This window comes from Lytechinus variegatus, chromosome 7, assembly GCF_018143015.1.
Source record: "Lytechinus variegatus isolate NC3 chromosome 7, Lvar_3.0, whole genome shotgun sequence".
In the NCBI taxonomy this organism is placed as follows: Eukaryota; Metazoa; Echinodermata; class Echinoidea; order Temnopleuroida; family Toxopneustidae; genus Lytechinus; species Lytechinus variegatus.
Window position 1 is genome coordinate 11,477,204 of NC_054746.1, and position 25,755 is coordinate 11,502,958.

A 25,755-nucleotide genomic window follows, 5' to 3' on the forward strand; every position below is an offset into this window, starting at 1 on the left:
ACTACTGGTGTATATAAATTTACAAATATAAGCCAACTGAGCTTGTGCATGAATTATTTTTCATGCATGTACTTCTTATATCACACGTATGAGCCTGTCTATATTTCTTTGATATCTCCAGAAAATAAGAATCAATTCTGGATTTTGTCATTATCGCTAAATGTATGCTTGTTGTATGTAAGAGTTCTTCACACTTGGCTGTTTTTTTTTTCCTTTTAACCCTCCAATGTGGTTACAAAGCAGACACAACAATAGGAAAAATACAAAAATAAAATAATCTTTTGGAGGAGATGGTATAATGTCCTCAGGCAGCTAGATGGTTAATAAAAAAAATGCTGGTGGGCTATTAAAGCATCATTCTACCTCAAAATGAAAAAAAAAATGAGGACAATTCAGAAAAAGCTTTATTTTGAAGAACTTATTCAAGAAGCAATCTTCTCTTACCTAGAAATATTTCTCGACGGATATTAAGGAGACTGTTTTTAGACAATATGGGGTTGCCACTATTACCACTAAAATAATTCTAGATTATAACCTCTTTTTCTGATCTGTCCTCAAATGACTAAACTTTGAGAAAATAGATTTTAACAGCCTATCAATGAACTGCAGACTAAACTGAGAATCAAAACCAAACAACATGATAGATGATGGTAGTTTACCTCCTTGCCAGTCGGGATGTGCTTGGCCAGCTTGACTTTGGCAAAGTTTCCCTTGCCAATGGTCTTGATGAGGCGGTACTTCCCAACGTGAGGTTGATCATCACCTGTTCTACTCCTACTCCTTGATGAGCTGGAATTAGTTGAATCATCTCCCTGCACAATCAAGAAGAAAAAAAACCAAATGTGGCCAAGCTGAAATGTCATCAACAACTCTGCTTCCAGGAACTACAGCCCACTACTGAAGAGGAAGACGTTCTGAAATCTTAAAGGCATTGGTCAACACTGATTTGACATTTTTGAAGAAATCAGAGCTGTAGGTTCCTTTACACCTTGTGTACATGATATGTTGTAAACATGAAGCCCTGAAATAATCATTTATCTAGTGCTTCAAAAAAGTGAAAAATAGAGTTGTAAAAAACACAATCCCAGTTGTTGTTGTTTTTTTTCCTCCATATATTACATGTCTCAATAAGAGCCCCCAGTAGAGAAATTACATGATTTTTCAGTTACAGATATATCTTTCAACTTTCAACTGTGTGCACAAATTTGACTTTTTTCCCCTTCTTCCTGGGTGTATTTATCACTTTCTCTCCTGTTGATCAATGTCTTTTAACACCCTTATATGAAACAACTCCTGGAATAGGTTTAGCAATAACATGTACGCATTCTTCCATCTGTTTATGATCTAACACCTCACATAATGTAAGGTTTGTACCTTTGGACATAGTGAAGATCTTTCTGATGATAAAAGTAATAAGAACACCTATTCTTGATAGTAGATTCTTTACCAATATTATTTCTTAAACTGGCTGGATAATACAATTTCTACCTTGCTTAACCCTCAAGTAAAACTCTACACCCTGTAGAGTTTAACTTGAGGGGTTAGGGAATTTACAGCGAAAGGGTTAAATAATAAAACTAGGCATAAGCGATTTTGTGTCACGCCCACTTATGAAAATAACCAGAAATATCTTGATTTGAGAGGGCATGCAACAGAATTGTATCAAAACTTCATTGCGAAATAACTGGGACGGAATAACATTTGTCATAACATTCTTGCATGTAAACTTCAATGTTGACCTCAAAATGAAATTTGACCTTACCATGTGACCTCCGAACACAATAACATGCTGATCTCCTAAGTACACCAACAACCGAAGTTTGGAATAAAAGTGACTTACGGTTGCAGAGTTATGTGTCATAACATTGACCCCAAAATGACCTTTGACCTTACAATGTCATCTCTGATTGCCCCATGAAATGCAGGTCTTCTCAGTACATCTGCAACCCAAGTTTGGGTAAAAAGTGACTTACGGTTGCGGAAGTTACAAGTCATAAGAGAGTCTTGCACAGTAAACTTTCGCGTTGACCTGAAAATGACCTTTGACCTTACCATGTGATCTCTGACTACAGCACAACATGCAGGTCCCCAAAGTAATCTCCCATTCAAGTTTGGTTAAATAGTGACATATGGTTGTGGAGTCATGTGTCATAATGTTTGTGACAGACGAACGACATTTGGATCCCTTAGTGTCTCGCCTTCACCTCTGGTGGGCGAGACAAAAAAACTGGGTGCAGTTTCACAAAAATTTGAAGTACAACTAAATGTTCAAACTTAAATTCTTCATACTGTATGGCACAACATCACATTTGTGAGAAAATGCTCAGAGGACACACACAACAACGTCGTCATACTGTACGCATGATGGCAATTAGGCATGAGCGTAAGTCACACTGAACTCTTTGTGAAACAATTGCCATGATTTATTTCCTCTGAATGGTGAAAGTCCACGATAGAAGGCTGTAAAGCTGAACTTACATGTGACCGTGAGCTAACTCGAGAATGAGTGTGTCCATGAGAATGGGACCCAGTCTCGTGGACTGTTGTCAGGTTGGGCATCCTGGACATCTCTCTTGTCCAATCACATTAAAAGGAAACCTGTATAGATAACAAAAACATGGAAAATATTGAAAGTGTATCAAAATTTCAATAAAAAGCCTGCATACACATAAAGTGCTACCAGTCTATGGCTCGAATAGCAGCCACTGACTCATTCAGAAAATATTGCCTTTTTCCCTGTATAGTATCACAGATGAATTATTCAGAGCCAAAACCCTGATTGTGTCTTTACTAGTGAATTACATGTAGCTGGATAACTCCCCATAACACTTAAAAATTTCACAGAAAAAAAATATTGAAAGTTGACTCGCATTGTTCACTATAGAACTCACAGTATAACTGGCTAATTATTACAAATAATCTTGATACTGTTCTGATCGGGATAGTTTTCCGGAAAAGAGGTATGACATAATTTGAAATCATTAGCCGATGTAGACAGGCCTCATAAAAGTACATAACAAAACTGCACATCTGGTAAATGGATATCTTTACACAGAAAGGCCTACACATAACATCAAGGCTCCACATTAACTTTTTTTGGTGGTGGCCCGTTCGGGCCACCAAAACCTTCAAATAATTTTTTTTGTGGCCCATTAGTAAAGTTTGGTGGCCCGAAAAATATAAAGAAAAACATTAATTAAAAATGAATAAAACAAACTGAAATATTCTGCAGTCACTACCACGTACCACTCTTCTTTGTACATCTTGTATGTAAATTGTGCTTGCTGTTATTTTGTGGTAATATATAAATTGTTCTATCATTGTGAATATGAAATGATTGTAAAGAATTGAAAAAAAAGAAAATGTAAGAAAAATGAATAAGACAAAATTATCAGAAAAATGGGGAAAATTATTATTATTCAGTAGAAACATGTTCTTTAATCAGGCATATTCAATGGGAAGGGGTATAAATGGTTTAATCACTGTAAAAAAATGACAGAAAAAAAAAGAAAACGGCAAGTTATCTGGAAAAAACAGTGAGAAAATTCCTTCCCTATTTTTGACAAAATGATGGAAAAAATTCACATTTCATATCAATAAAATGCCTTCCCAAGTATTTACTTCCTTAAGAGTGGTTTAAGAAGTCATTTATAAACAAGAAAGAAAGAAGCTGTCTATTCAAGACAGCTTCGAAAATAAACCAAATATCAACATACATACAAATGCACATGTGGGACTGTGATGTACTCACCTATGTGTTTTATGTGTATTAATGCATTTGGAAATCGGTCTTTTTGAGTCAAAACAGAGGTCATAATTCCTCCTTTTAATGCTTGCGAATTATCAGGTTTCAGTAATATGGACTGTAGAAGGGCATGTCATTGGTGTAAAATGTGACTTTGACGTAGATTTTCAAAGTTCTGGGGAAGATTTCTTAGCAGTAACATTTCGCATCGCAGCTCCCTGAGTCTGAATAGTCTGCTGCTGCGCACAGCCAACTGCAGTGGTTTCACGCATGTAAAGCTCAGCCAGACAGCCGGCTGAATAATAGTTACTGTATGCTAGCGGTAGGCCTACATACTGTCATGACTGTGCAATCTTTGTGTGTGTATTTGTGTGTAGATTGACAAAAAAGGCGCATGACGAATTGACTTGCAATTTGAACTGTAGAAAGTTGATAAATGTATGCAAAATCGGGAGAAAAATTGGGCTACTTTGAAAATTATTGGTTGCCCGATTCGGGCCACCAAAACTTAACATTTTTTCAATAATGGTTGCCCGAGATGAATTTTTGGTGGCCCCGGGCCACCGGGCCACTGCTAATGTCGAGCCTAGCATACATGTACATGTAGGCAGGCAAACATCTCTCAAAAGGAAAAGGACAGTATACTATTTTTAATACAAATCTTCATAACACTGCACAAAAAAATTGATACATACAATAGATTGGAAAGTAATAAGAGCTAATTCAGCAGGTTTCATTTTCATTACCTCTGCTTTTACACTGACACACCAACACTCTCAAGGGGCTTCATAAACAAATATTTTGTCAGGTAACACAATTCAAATTAATCATCCCATGCTTTGTTATTATGTCCCATCAGCATATAAATCTCTCTTTATTATGAGCATACACACGTGTGGCATAAAACAGACACTGCCATCGATCTGCTGTAAGAGGTTTTACTGGTATACAAGTATGAAATATAACACGCAGGGTACACTACAAACCTTGCAGTCTTTTAGAATGGAGAAATAATATACATAAAATCGACCTTTTTTTTTTCTTTTACAGAAAGGTGAATTAGATACCAGGGCCCTGGGAAAAATATTTTCACTGAAAAAAAAAGGCTCTTCACTACAAAATGGAGGTCAAATTTCTTGCTCCCAAAAAATTAAAAAAGCAAAAAATATGTATATACATTAAAAAAAAGGGGGAAAAGGGTTTTACAAAAAATGAAGGTCATTTTGGTTATTTTTTTTTTCATTTTTACATACCTCCCAGAATACCTGGGGGTACTCACTATCTATGGAAATAATACACACAGCACCCCTGCTTACAAGGGCTATGTTTGATACACGAATAAAGGCACATGCAACATATTACTTCATAATTTTCATTGATTCAGTGTGGATCCATCAACATTTGAACAGTTTTCTTCAATGGATAGTTGCATGCAAAAGCTTCGTTTATCTCTTCCTGGTTTGTATATGATTCTTCATTCTTTAGACATGGAGAATTGGAGAGTATTATCATAAATATTCTCAATATTCCAGCATAAATGAGGGATCTGTCTGTAAGAGATCTCTCTTTATTCAATGAAAGGCAGGGGAAAATGATGACATTTTCATGATGCTTTTTTGTTGGTGATTGTTCCCGACAAATTTGACCTGAGCCAATCAGAGGCAAGGATTTCAGTAGCTTATAACAATAGTCATTAAAATCAGCCACTATTGATTTCTTTCATTGGTTTCTTTCTCTCTAAAAAAAAATTCGAACAACAATGTCTCAATCACACAATTCAATTAAACCACAGTTCATACTTGTAATGTACTTGGAAGCATTGAGTTATTAACAATGTGGAGTGTATGAATTGTTATTCATTGTCATTCAATGGACAAGAAAAGACGTACATTGAAAGGAAATTAAAATGGGGTTGTAGTGGAGAGACCGATACATGTACATGTAGAGTACATTGTACTATCTAGGTACGTGTATATGGTAATGCATGTAGGTCTAATGTACATGTGATCATTATCATTCATGCTTCGTACATTATAGGCCCTACATACTCTAAGCAAGCAAACATGTGTAAAATCATGAATTTTACTGTCTGACATACATGTAATATTAATATGGAAATGGAATCAGAAGTCTTACATGTAAGTTCCACATTGTAAACAAATTGATCTTTATAATCACCAAGATATACTCAGTGACTAATGGATGTGCTCGAGAAGAACAGAATTGTAATATTCCTAATGCATTTGAATTGATGAACAGCACAATGTACAAAGAAGAGCCAGTACATGTGTTTATGCCTTAAGGTCAAGGTTCATTGAAGCAATTATATCCTCTTTCCTCTCTCCCTCACACACACAATTGATATTGCTAGGCATTATACATGTATGTACCCCTTTATAGACTGCTGAAAGTCAACATGATTTTCATATCATCAAACATGTCTGCTCCAATAGTGAGATTGTATTTTGCTGTTTGTTTAACAGTATAAACAATATTTAGTAAAGGTACCGGTACTGTGGGATCTACATGTACATGTACATGGAGAGGAGTTTGTCTGTGGAAAGATTAGTAAAATCCATATAGAGTATAGAGCATAAACAGTTGTATCATTAGAAGGATAAAATGGATCCCTTATTGCGTTCCCATAGATATTTTTTTTCACAATATGCCTGGTCGATTTTTTTTTTATCTACATGTATGTTAGTACTCTAATTTTATAAGTTTTCAGTTTTAAGAACCAAAATAAATCATTTTTTTCTGTTTGAAATGATCAAATATGATTTTAAATCATTGAGTCAAGTTAGTTTCAAGTTTTAATATCAAGAGTTTCTCAAGACAAACCCAATTTGGTGCAATGGACTATTATTTTTTTTGTTATTCAGTGCCTACATGTCTATGCTCTAAAATACTAGCAAAATGAGCACAAGAATGAGTTCTTTTTGTATTTTTAAGCCAAACAACACCACACTCGACCATGACTATCATACACAACATATGGTATACTTGCCAATGATATCTCTATTACATCATTTCCTCATTAGCTTTTGAAGGCTGAATCCAATCTCTTTTTTTGTTCCATTAGGCACACTGATTAAAACAACTGCTTACAAGCAAGATGTACATTACCATCCACGCCAACAACATGCAACAAGGTAGTATTACTATTCTACTGCCAATGAATTGAACATGTACATAATGTATGAATATGACTCACAGCAGCACTCCAACACTGGTATTATTCAATGAGGTTCACTCCCAACTCACAATTTTAATTTGCTTTATATGATGGACATTAGTCTTCAAGTACAGTCTAATAGAGAGTTCAATATAAATCTGTATGAAGTGTTATGTTCCAATATCATGTACACGTATATACTGGAGGTCTATTGGTCTACATGTACATGTAGGTGAGAGCAATCATAAAAGCCAAATGCTAAAACAAAATTCATTCACTCAATTACATGAGGTTTTATCAAAATATTCAAAATAAAGTCTGAAGACTAAAAAAGTTTAAAATTACTTATAAAAACAGTTGAAACAAATAAAGTCCATACTTCAGAAGTAGGCCTACATGTACCGGTACATGTAATATCAATTACAAGCAAAGTTTACCGACCATATAAAATGGCCCAAGACTTCATTATTTTATGCATGTATATACGACTGTGTCTCTAAATATAAATGGGTTGGTATCTCTCAGCTCCAGATACTCCCTTTAATTTAAGCAAGACCCAAAATTAATACATAATACTAAGGATGAGTCATATCGATTTTTTCAGAAACCGGTGTTCGACGGCTTTGCGTCGATCGAACATCGATGCATCGACGGGTGCATGGCCGGTGAATCTGAAGCTCTCGCGCCGCTGAAAATTTGCCGCAATTTGATGGTTATTTTGCCAAAATAACGCCATGTTTACAAGTCTGCAATTGCCGCAGTCCTCTTTCCCTTATTATTAATTTTTAACTATCCTAAGAAAATATACTCGAGCATTTTGTGTTTTATTTCAAAACAACTTTTGTCAACTTACATCGTTGTTTTTTTTCAAGTTAAATGCAAACACATCCAAGACATCCCATCCAGAATCACACATGTAGATCTTACGTACGTAGCTAGCTAGCTAGAGTTAAGTTTCTAGACGTCAAGTCGTCTGTTGCATACACGCTCTCACATCAAATTGAATCGATCGACCCACTCAATTCACTCGTGCTGTTGCTCTCATTCCCCCTTTTTTTTCTTGATCTCAATTCTCCCGTACTATTTGAAATACACTATATATAAATAAACTCAATCACCACATCACATCGTTTTGCAGGCAAGTTTAAGCACAGGCTATTCATGGATCAATGGCAGGGCGCTCACATTTTTCATACTCACTCACTTAATTCACAAATAAGTTGTGCAAGATGAATAATCAAAGTATAACTTGAACAAATGGCATAGAGTATACAACTTTAAAAACTTTAATGAAAAAATGAAGTCACAACGGGCTTCGATGAACTGTTTAGAATACTAGTAACATGAATACAGATAAATATCACGTCATACTCATAAATACTTCTTCTTCCAGTCTGGTACAGTCCGCCACTGGCGTATTATCGTACTTTGCAAAGTCATTCACCATTTAAAGGGAAATGTATGATAGGCGACTTACTTGTTTCCATTTTAGTTAGAAACATACTCGAAGTTAAAAAAAACAACAATGTTTCCATAATTAATTCTGAAGTCTAAAACAATTGATGCATTTTACGAAACTGTACTAGTTCGTGGACACAGATATGAGTTGTGGCGACTTTCACTTCAGTTATCGTATTCACTATTCACCCCTCTTCAAATTATTTAAACTCGTCAGTTAGTCTTCAAAAGTTGAAATACATGGAATGAGTGAATCAACAATATGGGAAGTAGGCAACATAAATGACCAACAACTTCCTTACTCACTGAATGGCAGAACAACGAGTTACTAAATAGGAGTTACCGGCACCCCTTGATACAACGCAACAACTTAAAACGTTAAGTATACTGAACTTACTTAAGAATAGATTACTTTCTTATTTTTACTGTTTAAGTTCTTTCTCAAAGTTACTTAGGTTTTTTTTTAATTTTCTTTTTACTAAACCCAAGTTGTTAAGAAAACCATTTGAGGATACGGAAATAAAATAGCGTCAATAAATAATAGCTATACTTAAAACAACAAGCTTGACATGAAATTTAAACAAAAGATATAAGAGAAACATAAATACCATGTGCCATACATTGCTGAAAGAATGAATTAAGCTTAGAATGAATATAATACTGAAAAAGTGAAGACAATCCAAGAAACCAAATGCAAACCAGCAGATGAACGTTAAAAATAACACACAAAAAAAACTGTATCTTACACAGACTTTAAAACGTATCAGATTCAGGTGAGCAGGTATCAGGCATTAATATAAATGTTAAACAGTGAATAAAATGACAAGTGTCTAGTATTCATGTACAGAGTTTTTAATGGCAAGTTCGTACTTGGGCAAGATCGAATAGTCAACAATAGGCCAATGATCAGATGAGTCTATAAGATGAGCTTCTTGGTGGTTTTTCTTAGACTTTCTATAATTCACGCATGTCATGTACCGATTAGATTAATGTCCTATTAGTCACTTCCACTTCATGCTACTCGGCTTCTATTCTTTCAGGTTGCCCTTCAAGAACACCAACATGTCTACATTTTCTGGTTCCAAGCATGATCGCTTCTTGTTTACTATGTTCCCAGCAGAAGAAAACACTCTTTCCGACGGAACAGAAGTCGCTGGTAATGTTAAGTACTTCTTCGCCAACTGTGCAACGCGTGGATGTGCGTCCTCGTTGTCTCTCCACCATAGTAGCGGATCCGTAGCTCGGGGTGGAGCAGGTCGCTGGAGATACGCATCTACTTCGTCGACGACTTCCGCTTCTTCCTCGCCTCTGTCGTCTGCTGCTTCCTTCGTTCCGGTGAGCAGAAAGTCAAGAGCGGAAGTAGAAGGTTGATCTTCATCTCGTCCATCTGCCCTTCGTCGTTTGGGTACGGGCGGGGGTAGTTCTTCTCGGATCGCGGAAATAACAGCTTCGCGTGTAGAATCGGCAACAAACGACATTCTCTTGTGTCTTGGGTCTAGAGCAGATGCTTTCAGGGTGGGCGTTATTGGAGAGGCCTCTGCCGTTCCACGATCTGTTGCCGGACATAGATCAAATCTGTAGAAATGAAATAAATAAAAGACAAGAACAATTTAATGTAGTGAAGATATGATATCAATTTCGAATTAATCAAAGCTCACAAGTCACGAAGAATTGTATTATATCTTATTAAGCCTGCAAATTAAAATTACATACATATTCATAAGTTATTTACACATTGAAGATTCGCTTGGAGTTATTTTGTTCCAAGCTTACTTTATAGTGTTTTGTTAAAGTGTCTGTAATTTTAGTAATTTTTAAAGCATGATCTTTTTCTACATGTATTAACCTTCCAGTTTTAACTTAATTCATGGTCATTTATTAAAATAAAAACATACTATTCTAAGTGCTTGTCGATCCCTGCGTCTTTTGTTATTAACTTATTTGTTATACGAAATTATGAAACATGAGTTGTAAGTCTGTTTTATTGGTCATACGAGGAAACGTATAAAAAAACATACCGTCGAGTCAGCTCATCAGCAGCTTTCCGTTTGAAGGATTGTACACCAGGTAAGTCGTCTTCTCCAATGGTGAGATGATGATCGAGGATGCCAGCCATAAACGGCCCCACAACTGACGATGTTGTATGCTCTTCCCCTGACAGGACAGTAGTTGCGACCTGCAAGAAAAAAAAGTAAAGTACACGTAAGGCATAGAGCTATTATTATTATTATGCGTAAGGTTTATTATAAGCCTCTATATACATTGGGGCTAGACTAAAATATGAAAACATAATATTCTACACTGTGTACATCAAAGTATATTGATTATTTTTATATGCATCTTTTTATTCCATTTATTTCTTCGATCTTCATAAATATATGAGAAATTATACTTTAAAAATAATACAATTTGATTTTCTTATTACATTGGTTGATTTTTTTTTAAATATATTTTTATTTATGATAGTGATGGTAGCCAGAATTGATTTGCAAAATTTCATCCAAAGTATCTAGGATAAAACAGTTACAATATTTCTGTATATATTTACCTTGAACGGTTCCAGGCTGTCGAGGAGACCCTCTAGCAATCGCCACTGATGGTCTGTTAATTCTAATGTCCGGGCATCCGTTTGATTGGTGTAACGCCGGTTACTCAATACTCGACAAACTGCCCATCTCTGCTCTTTCAGGCGACGCAACATGTCAAATGTTGAGTTCCATCGAGTTTTGACTGCCTGAATCAGTTTATGTTCTTCTATCCCCATCTGCCTCTGTTCAGACTCCAGGGCGTTGGTTGCGATGACAGAGTGCTTAAAATGGCCAACCAGCCTCGTTGCGGCAGCAGACATGCTCCTGATACTCGGAACTGAGTTTAATGCAGAGTTAATACATAATTGCAGTGTATGTGCTGCACAGCCGATGTCATTAGCCAGGATTCCCTCCCCAACTCGACGTACGTTGGCAGCGTTGTCATGCACGACTCCAACAACTTTGTTCATAAGGCCCCACTCTTCTGTCACACGCCTGAGCTGATTTTGCAGGGCTTGTGTCGTGTGGCGCTGAGGCTCGTCCTCGTCTTCAATGCCCCTTACGGGTTTTGTTTCCAAAATAAAGTTTCGCCTCTGCCACCTGTCGCCAATGGCATGGGCGGTCACAGTCATGTAGTCTTTAGTACCAACACTGGTCCAACAATCTGTTGTCAAGGCAACAGAGGGCACCTCTCCAAGCAACTCGCGGACACTATTCCTCTTCACGTCGTATAACGCCTTCAGTCTATTTGTAACGGTACGCCTGGTGGGCATTGTGTAACCTGGCTCAAGGGTTCGAATGAGCCCCCGGAGCCCCTCTCCCTCTACACAACTTATGGGTAGCCCGTCTTTCGCAACTAATGATACTATGCATTCCGTTATTTCTTCACTCCTCCTTGGTGTAGGTGGGGTCTTGAAGAAGGAGGTTATAGGTCCTTGGCGTTGATCAGGCGCAGTAACGGTGTTCGGGTGTTTCTTTACAAGATGACTATTCATCGTCGTTGTGGATCCTCCCGTGTACTTATAAACTATATCGCACAGTTTACACTTGACACTAGAATCTGACGTCTTAGCGAAATACTCCCAAACCTTGCTCGCTTTCCCCATTCTAATTCCCCAATCAATATACACCAATGACAAAAGTATTTAATTCCTAAATCCTAATCTCCGCACAATGATTAAAGTGAACAACGTATGACGAATGGGCAAACGATTGGTATACTGTTTTGTAGTTCAGAACAATTATTTGAAGAGCTTTTGATGATATGAAGGTCAAACGCAAAGTAACCTTAAATCCTTCTTGTGTATAGTGTCTTAGCCATTACACGCATCGGCTGTTGCCTCTGCTTTGTTCGAGCGGATTAACGGGAATTGGTCTTTTGTTCGAGTTTGCACCAATTAATCCGCCTTTTGTCATCCTCTAAGATGGCACACACTCCAAACCCCCATTCAAGGCACACACGTCAAAGCACACGCCAAACACAGGTTCAAGGCAAGCTCGTCAGGGGGGGGGGGTTGGTCAATTTGATCCAACCTTTGAATGTGTGATGGAACGAGGCCGGGAATAGTGGGGGGGGGGGGGCGGGGGTAGTCCCTTCAAATGACGTCTTTGCTCTAATGTCCAGCTGATTAACTTTTCTCTTTAATAAGATACATGTCGGGGAAAGTGTGTGTTACTTGTTCAAAATTTAATCTCTTTAAACTCTTACTAATAGTGAATCAATAGATTGATCATTGATGTATAATTACTGGATATCAGAATAGAATACAACTTTGAATAAACATTAAAAATATAATATCAATGGAAAGTAAAAGAGAAGAATAGTCGTAATGCAAAGTTGCAAATAAATAGCATGCAAATGATGGAACTGTCATTAACACGAACTACATGGGAATCATTATGATGATTTCTATAGACGATTTTTTTCATCGATTTGAAATGATTCACTTGACAAATGTTGATGAAACATGTGACGCACAAATGATAATAGTCGTCATGTGGATGAAACCCCTTTTTATCGGGAGGAACAATGACCGTAATTTAATTGCAAGCTTTAAAAAACTCGTCAAAAACCATGCAAAGAAATGAAAAAAATTCATGCATTGTCTTGAGTCAACAGTCAACACATTTTGAAAAGATGCGCCTGTACAACATTGATCATGTGATCGCTATCAAAATGAGAGTGATCACATGATTGAAAGGGAGGCTACGATCGAGTCATCGTGCATATGTTGCGCGATATACGGAGGGTTGGTTGCGTACGTATACTGAACGAATCGAAGACAAGTACATGTATGTAGTGTAGCTGCTCGATCATCATCGAGCGACCAGTTCGTTCTCTTGATGCGTTTCCTGCAAAACTCACAAAAGAGAGTATGATACAAGTAAGCAAATTAAAGTTTTGAAAATATGAAGATAAATTGTGTTTAACAGGACTATCAAACAAAAGATTCTGTGTTTTCTAGTCAATTTGGTAATTTCGTCGATGCATCGAATTCGTCAAAACGAAATCGGAGTTCGACGTCTTCGATCGAACACCGGCTTAAAAATCGATTCGACTCAGGCTTACATAATACCATTGACTGAACCCTCAAAGCTATTTATATAAATGCATGTACCCCTGTCTATTACGGGTACCTCAGTCACACACCTTTGCCTACATAGGTGTATTCAGGCCGACTTCTTCACCAGAATACCAGTTAAATTGCAAGAACTTGTTCATGCTCCGAAATACCTGATAATTCTCTTCCGCATCCATACCAACCTGAAGTAGAATCTTTGGGAGTATGTTTTTGAAGTTACGAGCATGCGCAATATGGTCTGATATTCAAATTTGCTAGCTCAGCAGCCCATTGCGCCTGTGCCCAATTACATTCATTGGGTTCAGAAAGTTCTTGTCATTCGCATTCACACTGCAACAAATACCTGCATCCTTGGAAAAATGCCAGCGATAGGTTTATGCAATTTTGACAAGTAGGCCCTGCAACCTTACCTACTAATTTTCTTATTTTGCAGGAGCACTGGTTATTATAAGAACAGCACCATTTGTTACTTGAAAACAAAAGAAACACAAAAATTTATTTTCAAAATCCCAATCCAGATTGACTTGCAAAGTCATTTTAGAAAAGAAAGAAGTGTGAACTCAACCCTGGACAGCTGAAAAGGTGCGCAAAGGGACAGGCATTATTGAATAACGAATCCCCATGTCTCTGCTAGCTTTATAGACTTCGGATTTTATCAGGCCTGGGCTGGATGACACTAGTGATAGCTGACAAGAGTTGCAACGAGAGACGGATATCATATACAGGATAGGATATCTGCTTCAATACTGAACTACTTTATTACAAACATCATATGAATATGATTGACCAGTTGATGTGGCCATTTACAAATTAAAAATAAACAATTTAATTTTTTTTCAATACATGCAATGTTCTCGCCAGGTTCATTCTGACGCTTGGCGGCGCGAAGCGACGCAAGCCGCAGTGGCCTCGGTGTGTGCGAAGCAAGCACAGGGGAAGGGTTCAGGAGGGGGATGTCCCCCTCCAGCGCAAAGCATGTTTACAATATCATCTATACTAATATTTTGTTTATTATACCCTAGTCACACTAAAGGCGGAATGTCGTCGGAATGAAAATTCTTGGCACATTTCTGGAAATTCAAAGAGCATCAGAATCAGTGCATTATGAGTGCATTCCAAATATTCAGGTCCATTCTTGTATCCAACCCAAATGTTTTGATCATGCTCAAAAGTCAAAATTTTCAAGGTGCTTTCGAATTGGAAAAAAAATCGAATGGCATTCAAAGTGCAGTCCAACAGCACTGTGACTGCATTCTAAATATTCTGACGACATTTCAACGACATTCTAATCATTCCGATCGCATTCATGCTGTTGCTGCAACATCAGTAGGCACTGAGGAGTCACTGAAGAGCACTGAGGTCATTGAACAGCATTTTTACAAATTTAGACCAATTCAAAATTCCTTCCCGAATGTGGCTTGAATTTTGAACAAATTTCATTCCGGCTGATTCTGAATAAGTGTGATGGGGCCATGGGGGGCTTTATAATTAAATTCACGACATTCCACATTAAATACAAGAATGTGCAAGTATCCCTTAAATAATTTATCTCTGAGGTTCCGTCTGTACATGTATAACATATCTACATGTGTAACATATCTACAGTGGAAAGCAATTCTTATTCTTAAAGAAAAAAAAATCCTATTAATGTTGGGGCCTGGAAGGAAAACCCGGCTTGAGCCCTGACCTTAAGGTTTAGCCTAAAAAAATTCCGGGTCCTGGGTCAGCCCAGAACTCGGAGCCATCGCTCAACACAGCTGCTGCAGCCCCTAGAGAAGCCTGGCCTCGCTAGGCCTGAATGAAATTTCATAACCCGCGATGTCTGCGAACTGTAAATTAACCTAGAGTTTTGTCCGAATCAATTCTTAAGTAACATTCTTAACCTGAGTTTCAACCTCACTGAGCATCAGGAACAGGTTTATTCATTTATTTATTGATTTCATTGTTTGAATGATCAGATTTAGCATACTCTGCCATATTTTTTTTTTAATGTGCCGAAGTAAGCGATTACAACCAGCAAACACGAAGTCAACAGTGTTGCTGCTAGCATTAGTTGCTGCCCTCTACGTCTGTTTGGTGTAATCTGACTATGAATTCGAACGAAGATGTCGCGATCAAATTCAAAATAAGGCCGTTTTCGATACTAGATATGGCTGAAATTAATGTTAAAGATCATTATTTGGGAGTAAATACGAGCTCAGTTCACTCATGGAGGTAAAAAGTTACACTATCTCGCTGTTTATTTGACTTAATACTTCAACTTCATATCTCTGCTGTTTTAGCTCTCAACCCGGACCGGCTGACTTGGCAGTATCCCCCGTACCGCCAGGTTCCAGTTCCAGTATTAATTGCTACATGTATGAAACTGTGGTCAGCCATCTTGAAATATTAGCAGGATGCACTTGAAAGGGCTTTATTTATCCTTGAAATAATGCAGCTACAGATGTCATAACAGACAACCCTCACCCAATGTCATATCATGAGAAAATTACATTTCAGACAGACGCACGTTGGTATGATTGGCTTGTCTGATAAACTGCAAAAATATACAATGTGCACCTGCCAAATCAAATAAAAATTTCTCATTAACATAAAAATATTCATGTAAATATCTGTACATTTAATTTAAGCATAAATATTTCATGAACTACATGTATGTGTGCATCATAATTGTCTTCCTTGTTTCTATACATGTACTGATAATATGGCTATGTATTTCAAGACAGTTTTCTGGACAAGTCCAAACAAAGTATTGAAACTGTTCATAACCATGTTGACTTCAGCAACAATTTTGCTGTAAAAAAACATTGGGTAAATTTTTCACCACCACTAGGGTTATTACTGTATCTGTCCAACCAATTTTGGGCAGTATTTTAGCCAATGCGGGGGGGGGGGGGGGGGGGGGGCAAATTTTCCAGTAATGTTTTTTTTTAAAAAGCAGTAATTACTTTAGAATGGGCAAAATTTCAATCATACTGATACTGGATAAATAACAAGGCAAATGCCAAGCGTTGTCTCGCCTGCATATTGCAGTCATGAAGAGACTGCATGTCAAAACTATGCTATATGACTTCTGAGGCTGTCAGCAGTTTAGGGGGTGAATTGTGGTTCTGACAGTTTACATATGCATTAATGGTATACATGTAGGCCTACTTTATCCCTAGAAAATCAGATACATGTAACACTAAGAGTGCTGTTAATACTATGAAGCTATAATTATTTCCATGAAAGTAAGGAAATGAATGTTTGTGAAAAAGAATGTAAATGATAATAATGTGAGTAAAATTGTAAAATTTAATTAAAGGTCAAGTCCACCTCAGAAAAATGTTAATTTGAATCACTAGAGAAAAATCAGACAAGCACAATGCTGAAAATTTCATCAAAATCGGATGTAAAATAAGAAAGTTATGACATTTCAAAGTTTCCCTTATTTTCAACAAAATAGTTATATGAACGAGCCAGTTACATCCAAATGAGAGAGTCGATGATGTCACTCACTATTTCTTGTTTTTTATTGTTTGAATTATACAATATTTCAATTTTTACGAATTTGACGATTAGGACCTCCTTGCCTGAAGCACAAAATGTTAAAATAATGGGATTCCACATGTTTTGGGAGGAATGAAACTTCATTTCACATGACAATGACGAGAAAATAAAAATATTTCATATTTCATATTATAAAATACAAAAGAAATAGTGAGTGAGTGATGTCATCGGTTCCTCATTTGCAAACCGACAGAGATGTGCATATACATGCAACTGTTTTGTGAAATGAAGCGAAACTTTAAAATGCCATAACTTTATTATTATACATCCGATTTTGATGAAATTTTCAGTATTACATGTATGCTTGTTGAATTTTTCTCTTTTTATTCAAATCAAGTTTTTTTGGGGTGGACTTGTCCTTTTAAGTGTAATGAAATGCCAATCTTAAGCATTATGTTGGATGATGGTAGGGGCATAATTTTCCTCAATTTGTTTTGTACAGTCTACAGTATTACCAGAACATGCACATACAGCATATCTGAAGGGTAACATTTAAGAAACTTTGACAGCTTTTCTATTGTACCACTGGCAAATTTGTGTGAATATTATAAATTGTGCCAAGAACTATACATGTAGCTCATTAAATAAATAACAACAACAGTTTTTAAAGAATAAACAAGTAAAATACAAAATCTGGTTCAGGTAGAGAGTACTGAGATCTGAAGTAAAATGTTAGTGTTAAAAAGTATAAAATTATGAAATTCATGTCATTAGAGGAACAAAGTAGTGTGAAAGTTCATTGACCTTTGACCTTAATCAAATTCGGCTCACATTTGAATACACACCTTCAAGAGATGGACTTCTGTTACGAGTTTGGCGATCCCACCTCGAAACTATAGAAAGTTATTGTGTGTACAACACAGCACAGTGCCAGTCATGGAAAGTTCATTGACCTTTGACCTTGATCAAATTCAACTCACATTCGAACTTGACCTGCACCTTCAAAAGATGGACCTCTTGTATGAATTTGGCAATCCTACCTCGAAGATATAGAAAGTTGTGTGTACAGCACAGCACAGTGCCAGTCATGGAAAGTTCATTGACCTTTGAACTTATTCAAATTCGGCTCAAATTTGAATTTGACCTGCACGTTCAAGAGATGTACGTCTGTTATAAATTTGACGGTCACCTCGAAGCTATAGAAAGTTATTGTGTGTACAACACAGCACAGTGCCAGACATGAAAAGTTCATTGACCTTTGACCTTATTCAAATTCGACTCATATTCCAATTTGACCTGTGCATTCAGGAGATGGACCTCTTGTATGAATTTGGCAATCCTACCTTGAAGATATAGAAAGTTATTGTGTGTACAGCACAGCACAGTGCCAGTCATGGAAAGTTCATTGACCTTTGATCTTATTCAAATTCGGCTCACATTTGAATTTGACCTGCACCTTCAAGAGATGGACCTCTGTTATAAATTTGGCGATCACCTCGAAGCTACATGTATAGAAAGTTATTGTGTGTACAATACAGCACAGTGCCAGTCATGGAAAGTTCATTGACCTTTGACCTTATTCAAATTTGACTCGTATTCGAACTTGACCTGTGCCTTCAGGAGATGGACCTCTGGTATGAATTTGGTGACTCCACCTCAAAGATAAAGAAAGTTATTATTATGTGTACAACATAGCACAGTGCCAGTCATGGAAAGTTCATTGACCTTTGACCTTATTCAAATTCGACTCATATTCGAACTTGACCTGTGCCTTCAGGAGATGGACCTCTGGTATGAATTTGGTGATCCCATCTCGAAGCAATAGATAGTTATTGGGTGTACAACACAATTGTTGATGACGAAGCAGGAAAGAGTGATACCTAGATGTTTCCACAGGCGAGACAAAAATGCTCAATAGAATTAAGTCCAATATTCAAAATAGGCCTGGAAATTCCCATTCATTGCAATGTACATGTATCCAACATTCAGGTTTAGGCAGCAATTTGTGAAAAATCCCCCTCCCCCGAAAATAAAAAATAAATAAAATTTTGCCTGGTCGTAAGTTTTAAGAATGATTTCTAATTACACATCTATGGTAAACTCTCCTTAGCCTCCTTAGCTGATGAGGGGTGGTTGCCACTAACATGCCACTGCCTAAAAAACAAATAACCTTGCTTCAGCTACATGTATTACTTTACATGGCTTTGTTTATGCATGTCCATCCTGATTAATTCCAGTCATTTCATTCACTGATCAGGTCATGAAGAGACCCTGCTTTACTTCTTGGTTGGGTAAGACGGTATTACAGGTCAAGTAATACCGTGTTTACACATTGACTCGGCTCGGGTGTTGAATCCACGAGCCGGGTTGAACACTGCGAAGAAGGGATCAAAGATCGCGTTTATACGTACATATAAAAAGGCGAGTTCAACACAGCTCGCGGATCTCGAACGGAAGAAGAATTATGACGTCGCAAATTAAACGCGGGAAATTCACCGCCGGAATCGAATCTTGTCCGTGCGAACAACAACAATGCCAAAAGTGAAAGCGCGCGCAGTGACCTGGTCAAGAGAGTTCGACACAGCTTTCTGTTTACACACGAAAAAATTGCCGAGTCTGACTCGGCTCGCGGGTTGAAACCTACGATTTTGGCGGATCAAAAAAGCCGTGTTCGACACGGCTCGCGGATCACACTGATCGCGTTTACACAGCATAAAATTGCTGTGTTGAGCACGGCTCGGGGGTTCGACACGCGTGTCGAACCCCCGAGCCGTGTCACTGTGTAAACACGGTAAAAGTAGATTACTTTGATAAAATGTAATCAAATCTCTTAGTGTGAGCGCAATTACAATGTACATTCTCCATATCTGTGACACATTTACCATGTTAACACTTGATCGGCTTTTGGTTCAGAACCAAAAGCCGATGCAGAATAGGCTTTTGGTTTATCTTGCACCGCGTTTACACGTATTACAGCTCGGGGTTCAGAACAGCGAGCAGATGCAAAAACCTGAAATGATAACAATATATGTCATAATAAAGACAATGCTGGATCTGTGCGCTGACAATTACGTCACAATGTTAAAGTAAATGAAATGCACCAATTGCCGATGCAGAATCGGCTTTCTGTTTACACGCAGTAAAAAAGCTGATTCTGCATCGGCTCGTGGTTCTGAACCTACTTCGTCGGTGGTGCAAAATTACCGATGCAAGTTAATCGCGTTTACACGCTATGAAAAAGCCGATGCTGCATCGGCTCGAGGTTCTGTGCAAAAGCCGATTAAGTGTAAACACTGCAATAATTTTACAGAAAAACCATAAATGAATAAAAGAGGAGGTAATTTTATTTATTTGTACATTACTTTAACTCTAGCATGGCTGGCAGAAGGACATTAGGAATTATGCAGGGCTCGACACTAGCGGCGGTCCGACGGTCCCAGACCGGTAGAAATCGCTGTCGGGCCAGAAGATTTTCAGAAATAGGAAGATTTACTGGTCCGACATGACCAGTAAAAAATATCATTGCCGTTCCAGTAATTTTCCAAAAATAGCAAGATTTTAAGGGTCCGACATGACCAGAAATAAAAACCATTGTTGGGCCAATAATTTTTCCAGAAATTGTCAAATTCACTTCAAACCATTCCCCCCCGACAAATTCTGTCATTCACACACAGAATGAATCGCACGTAAGTGACTAGATCATAGAGTAGAGATTCACAGTGTACATATGTAGCCAGCCACACAACCTACGTGGTAAATTCTCTACTTGCTGCACGAACGAAGCTTGGCTAAATCTAACTCTAAATCTTGGCAGAAATCTCTCATAAAACTGTCAAAATTCACGGTTCATACTCATGAAAGGCTCTTATAATGTCCATATTTCCCAAAAATTGGAGTAACTCTGTTATTTGTAAGCAGTTAAAGGAGAAATTTTCACTTCTGTTTGGTTCAAACAGATCGGGTTTCGGGTGATATCGTCTGAATACAAATTAGCCCCACATGTGCATTTATGTGCGTGTTGATACACTTGGTTTCTGACTTTCTTTCGTAGCTATTTTTATTGAGCAAAAAAGAAACTGATAAATTATTATGATGATAGTTTTGACTTTCTTCCTCTGTTTTCTTCCTATCTTTATTTCCTTCTTTCTTTCCAATCTTTCTTTGTTTCTTCCCTCTCTTCTTTAATTTTTTTGTTAATGTCTTCCTTTTTTATTTTCACTTAATTTTTCTTTAATTCGTAATTCTTTCTATCCTTTAAATTTTTTTTTCTTTCTTTCTCAATTTTTTTCTTTCTTTTTTTGATATTTTTCTTTCTTTAATTCTTGAGTCCATCCATCCTATATTCATCTCTTCTCTTCCTTTCTTTCCTTCCTTCATTCTTTGTTACTTTCTTTGTTTCTTTCTTCCTTCCATCCATCATTTATTTACCCTTTCTTGTTTTTTTTATTTCTTCCTTCTTTCAGCCCTCTCTCTCTTTCATTCCTTCCTTTCTTTTATCTGTCTTGTTCTTTCCTTTTTCCCTTTGTTAAATCTATCCTTTTACCTTTCTTTTATTTTTGACTGATTGCTTTCTCTGCTTTATTCTTTCATTCCTTCCTTTCTTTATCTCTCAGTCTTTCTTTTTTTCTTCCTTTCATCTATTCTTTTTTTATATTGCTTGCTTCTTTCTTTCCTTCCTTTATTTCTTTCTTTTGTCCTTCATTCCATCTCTCCTTTTACCTTTTCTTTTTTATTGCTTCTTCTTTCTTTCCTTTACTACTTTCTGGATTTGTTCTCTTTCTGTATTGCTTCATTTCTTTTTTCTTTTCTTTCTTTATTTTTGTTCCTTCTTTATTCCTTCCTTTCCTTCTTTAGTTCTTTATTTTTCTTTCCTTCACATCTATCCTTTCTTTACCTTTTCTTTTTTTTCTTCCTTCCTTCTTTCTTTCCTTTCTTTTATTCTTTCTTTTCCTTTCTTTCTTTCCTTTGTTTCTTTCTTGCTTTCTTTTTGTCCTTCATTCCTTCATTTTATGGGGGTGTAACGAAAGGCTAGAAAAATAAACTTGCACCTTTTTTTAATGTTTCCTTTATTTTGGGGGACCAGAAGATTTTAGGTTCGGACCAGTAAAAATTTGAAAAACTGGGTATCTACTGGTCCGACATGAATAGGTTGGACCAGTAGAAAAAATGGGTTAGTGTGGAGCCCTGGTGATTAGGAATTATGCATACATGTACAATAAATTCCCATTCCTGTGTGACTGGCATAAGGTTATGCATGAACTCTTATGCATGAACTGGACATTTTATGTCACGACAGTCAAGCAGGAATTGAAAATCGCCATGCATGGACAACCTAATTAACTCTTCTAAAAGGGAAGCAACAGACCACATGAAGGTCTAAATAAATAAGCAATATCATCATCACTGTAAAGCTTTGAATACATAAACTGGTCATATCACCAATCAAATTTGTATGTAACCCTAAACCTAAACACCATGATGTACAGTACCTGCCCTACATAAAGATGCAATTTATCTCAGAGTACGTTTTAAGTGTAATCTCGATTTATACAATGCAATTCTTTTTCGCCCATGTGTCAACACAGAATTTTATTATTTCGAGCCATTTGATACACTTCACAAAATTATGAACTTGTACTTGGGAGCCTACCACAGCTGACATTCAATAAAGAATACAATGCCTGCTGATGAGTCACACCTTAGTATGAATAGCCATGCATTTATAAGGTCAGCTGTCATGCAGCAACAACAATAGTAATGGTATTCATTTCTAACATAAAATATTCATCAGGGGCATTTAAAACAGTACAATAAATTTTACGTATTTTCTTTTCCTGGGTAGCTTGAAATAGACTGTACATGTATCAATGAGATCTGAGTCATTAACATTAATTTTTGAAGAACAAATTCTTTTGCAAATGTGCAGTAACATTAAAGGGTTAAACAGCAGGGGAGAGGGGTCCCATAAAGGCCATACAGTGTAAGTTGCTGAAAATTCACAACTCACAACTTTCCCCATGAATTTCCAATCATTAATTGAACAAGTACAACACAGAGCAAGAAAGTACACTCCATGAAAGCAGTTCATAATTATAAGGTGTGCCAAGAGACACATGTACGCGAATCGTACATCTCTGTCCATGTAAAAGCAGCAGCCCTACTTATTACATGCATAAACAGGAAGCCACACAATTAGCTGGAGGAAAGAAAGACACAATGACCCTTCACTAATACTCTTCTGTCCGATTCCAAATCCTATGGATAGCATAGGTATCTCTGAGGAGATAGCACATGATCTCCTGAACTACAGCACAGGGAATAATTTTTTCTTTACAAATTTGAATACCGGTAGCATTTTTGGTCATAAGAGAAAAGCTCTCAACTTAGTAATGTACAGTCCTACATGTATGTAAAAATATGCTATACAAAAGACTTTCTGCATAGCAGTCTTTCAAAAATGTGGAGCAAATTGCGATACGATACCAGGACAATTATTCCCTGCAGTATGCAATCACCCTTTAAGGTTTTTTTTAGAAAAGGGAAAGATAATTTCCCAATGATAAAAAAAAACCTAATCACAAAATAAACAATTTCCTTAAATGTCCATTTCAAATGTAACATACATGTAATGAAACATTTTCACGGGCTGGGTTTATTATGTATGAACTGAATGCTCCACCACTGGCTCATAAAGGCCATCGCACACCTTACGATCCGACTGGTCTACAACTGGCTTGCGACTGAGTGAGGGGAGATGTAACGTCACAGCTCTTGTCAGCTTGAGCGTTGCAGATCGGTCAGAGACAAGTCACAAGGAAAATCTGAAGGATTTGACATGTCGAATCCTTATGACTGGATCGCAAGCTCAATCCAACTTCCAGCCAATCAGACAGCAGAGTTGCATGACGCGTATTTGATAAACAACACGTATACGCAGTTATAAGTGCACTTTCTCAGTTGCTATGCCAAAAGCAAAAAGCGCATGCGGGAGTCGCAGATCGGATCGCAACATGTGCAGTGGCCTTAATCGCTAAAAACGACTTCCGCTATCAGCGTTCTCTCGCTAGCATAGTGAAAAAAGATCTTGTCTGCAGTTACTACGAGGCAACTTCGAGTTCCAACTAAGGTAAGTTACAGAAAAAAAAAATTTGAAGCAAACAAACCGGAAGTGTCAATATTCCTTTTATTTTTGGTGGTGGGTGCATACGGAACTCTTTTTTTTTCTTCAAAATATTAAAAACATTTCTTTTTTTACAATGAGTCAGAGAAGGTTATTTTTCAAAAGTATGATTTTAATTTGAATGAATGGACTTCTCAGTACTTTATATACCTGTATTCATTTCGTTTGAACTTATGTTTACCAGGTACAATGTATCCAACCCAAATAAAAAGTTGTTTTTATCTGAAAAGTAAAAAACAGATTTAGTACATGGATGAAAGTTTTGAAAAATCGAACAAAACTCTGAGAAAGTTATGAATTTCTTAAAGTTGTAAAAAACGGTAATCGCTATACCCATGGAGACTTCAAATTGGCTACACTGGTAATGTCATAGTGATGTAAGGCAAGTTTTATTTCAAAATATTTTCTTCTTTCTCTTTAAGCATCTCAGTTTTGAAAAAGATAAGTTTCTTATTGCTTATCTGACTTATTTTTAACTTTCTCCATTCTGTTTAACTTTTTTTTATCCTCTCCCACGCAACTATAGTTGGATTTCCCCTTTAAACCTAACTGGGATTATCTATATGGCATATCCCTCAAGTCTACACAGTCCCCTTGTCTGCGCACACGCCTATCTGCGCAATACTAGTAAAAGAAGATACGGAACAAGCACAAACTTAACACATGCAATATATAGACAGGTATTCATTAAAAAATCACTCAAAATGGTGGAAAAAAATGAATTCAGGGCATTTCATGTGACGGCCTTAAAATGCAGCCTTTCTTATCGAAATCCCCAAATCATGTGCAAAGTTAATGAGTGCGCAGACATGGGGCACTGGTACCATTTTTTTTTCAATCTGAAAATGACTGCCGAGGTTTTTTCAAGAAAATCCGATATTTTCTTTCATTTTTTAAATGATAAATTTGGTTCACTTACTCTTAATAATATTAGGAACATTGGAACATTATTAACTGAAAGATTTTCTGAAGTAAGAAGAAATTCATGTTAAATCTTATCTCAAATTATCAGATGCGCAGACTTGGGGCCCACCATCGATAAATTTCAATCTTTTAAAAACAAAACATGTTATATTAATTATACCATTCTGATAGGCGTATGTTTGATTAGTAGTCGCAAGAAATGAAAGGATTTCTATTATTCAATGTTATGTTTTTTATATTGACAAAGGTCAAAGTTGTCCACATGACCTTTGACCTTGATTACATGACCTGAAAATCATACCAAATAATCAGTGACAGTGACACTTTTACTTGATTAAGCCAGGCCCCCTGCCTGATCAAAAAGTTCAAGCTAAATGAAGTAGTTTACATGGTTTATGATACTTTAAAAATTTAAAAATTTAACCTGGGAATGGGATACTGTAACAGATGGTCAGAAATGTGACAAAATAAAATATGCCATGATGAAAGTGACAGTCTGTCACTGTATCACAGATTTTGTCACACTGACTGGCTCACTCTCGCACAGGTCACTCGTGTTGTGCCAGGTTAACTCGGCTGCCGGCATTGGAAATTACTTCCGAGTTCTGACTACACTCTTAACTCTTTCTAGTTTTCACAATATTGAGCAATTTATCAAGGTTTATAACTTATGA

The 25,755-nt window shown here is 37.0% G+C and overlaps 2 protein-coding genes across 6 annotated transcripts in view; both read right to left on the bottom strand.

Moving 5' to 3' along the window:
* LOC121418443 (MAP/microtubule affinity-regulating kinase 3-like) overlaps window positions 1-25,755 on the bottom strand; it is a 109,275-nt gene that overhangs the window by 83,026 nt on the left and 494 nt on the right. For all 5 annotated transcript variants that reach the window (XM_041612326.1, XM_041612325.1, XM_041612323.1 and 2 more), the window contains exons 2-3: window positions 2,479-2,598; window positions 660-812 (exon numbers count right to left, since the gene is read on the bottom strand). In XM_041612326.1, the coding sequence (XP_041468260.1) occupies window positions 660-812; window positions 2,479-2,568 (243 nt within the window). In that variant the 5' untranslated portion in view covers window positions 2,569-2,598. The remainder of the gene's footprint in view (window positions 1-659; window positions 813-2,478; window positions 2,599-25,755) is intronic.
* Window positions 8,566-12,195, bottom strand: LOC121418444 (E3 SUMO-protein ligase ZBED1-like). Its single transcript, XM_041612328.1, has 3 exons — window positions 10,927-12,195; window positions 10,397-10,554; window positions 8,566-9,953 (listed from the first exon to the last, which is right to left on the bottom strand). The coding sequence occupies exons 1-3, from the start codon at window positions 12,010-12,012 to the stop codon at window positions 9,407-9,409; spliced, it is 1,791 nt and encodes a 596-aa protein (XP_041468262.1). The 5' UTR covers window positions 12,013-12,195; the 3' UTR covers window positions 8,566-9,406.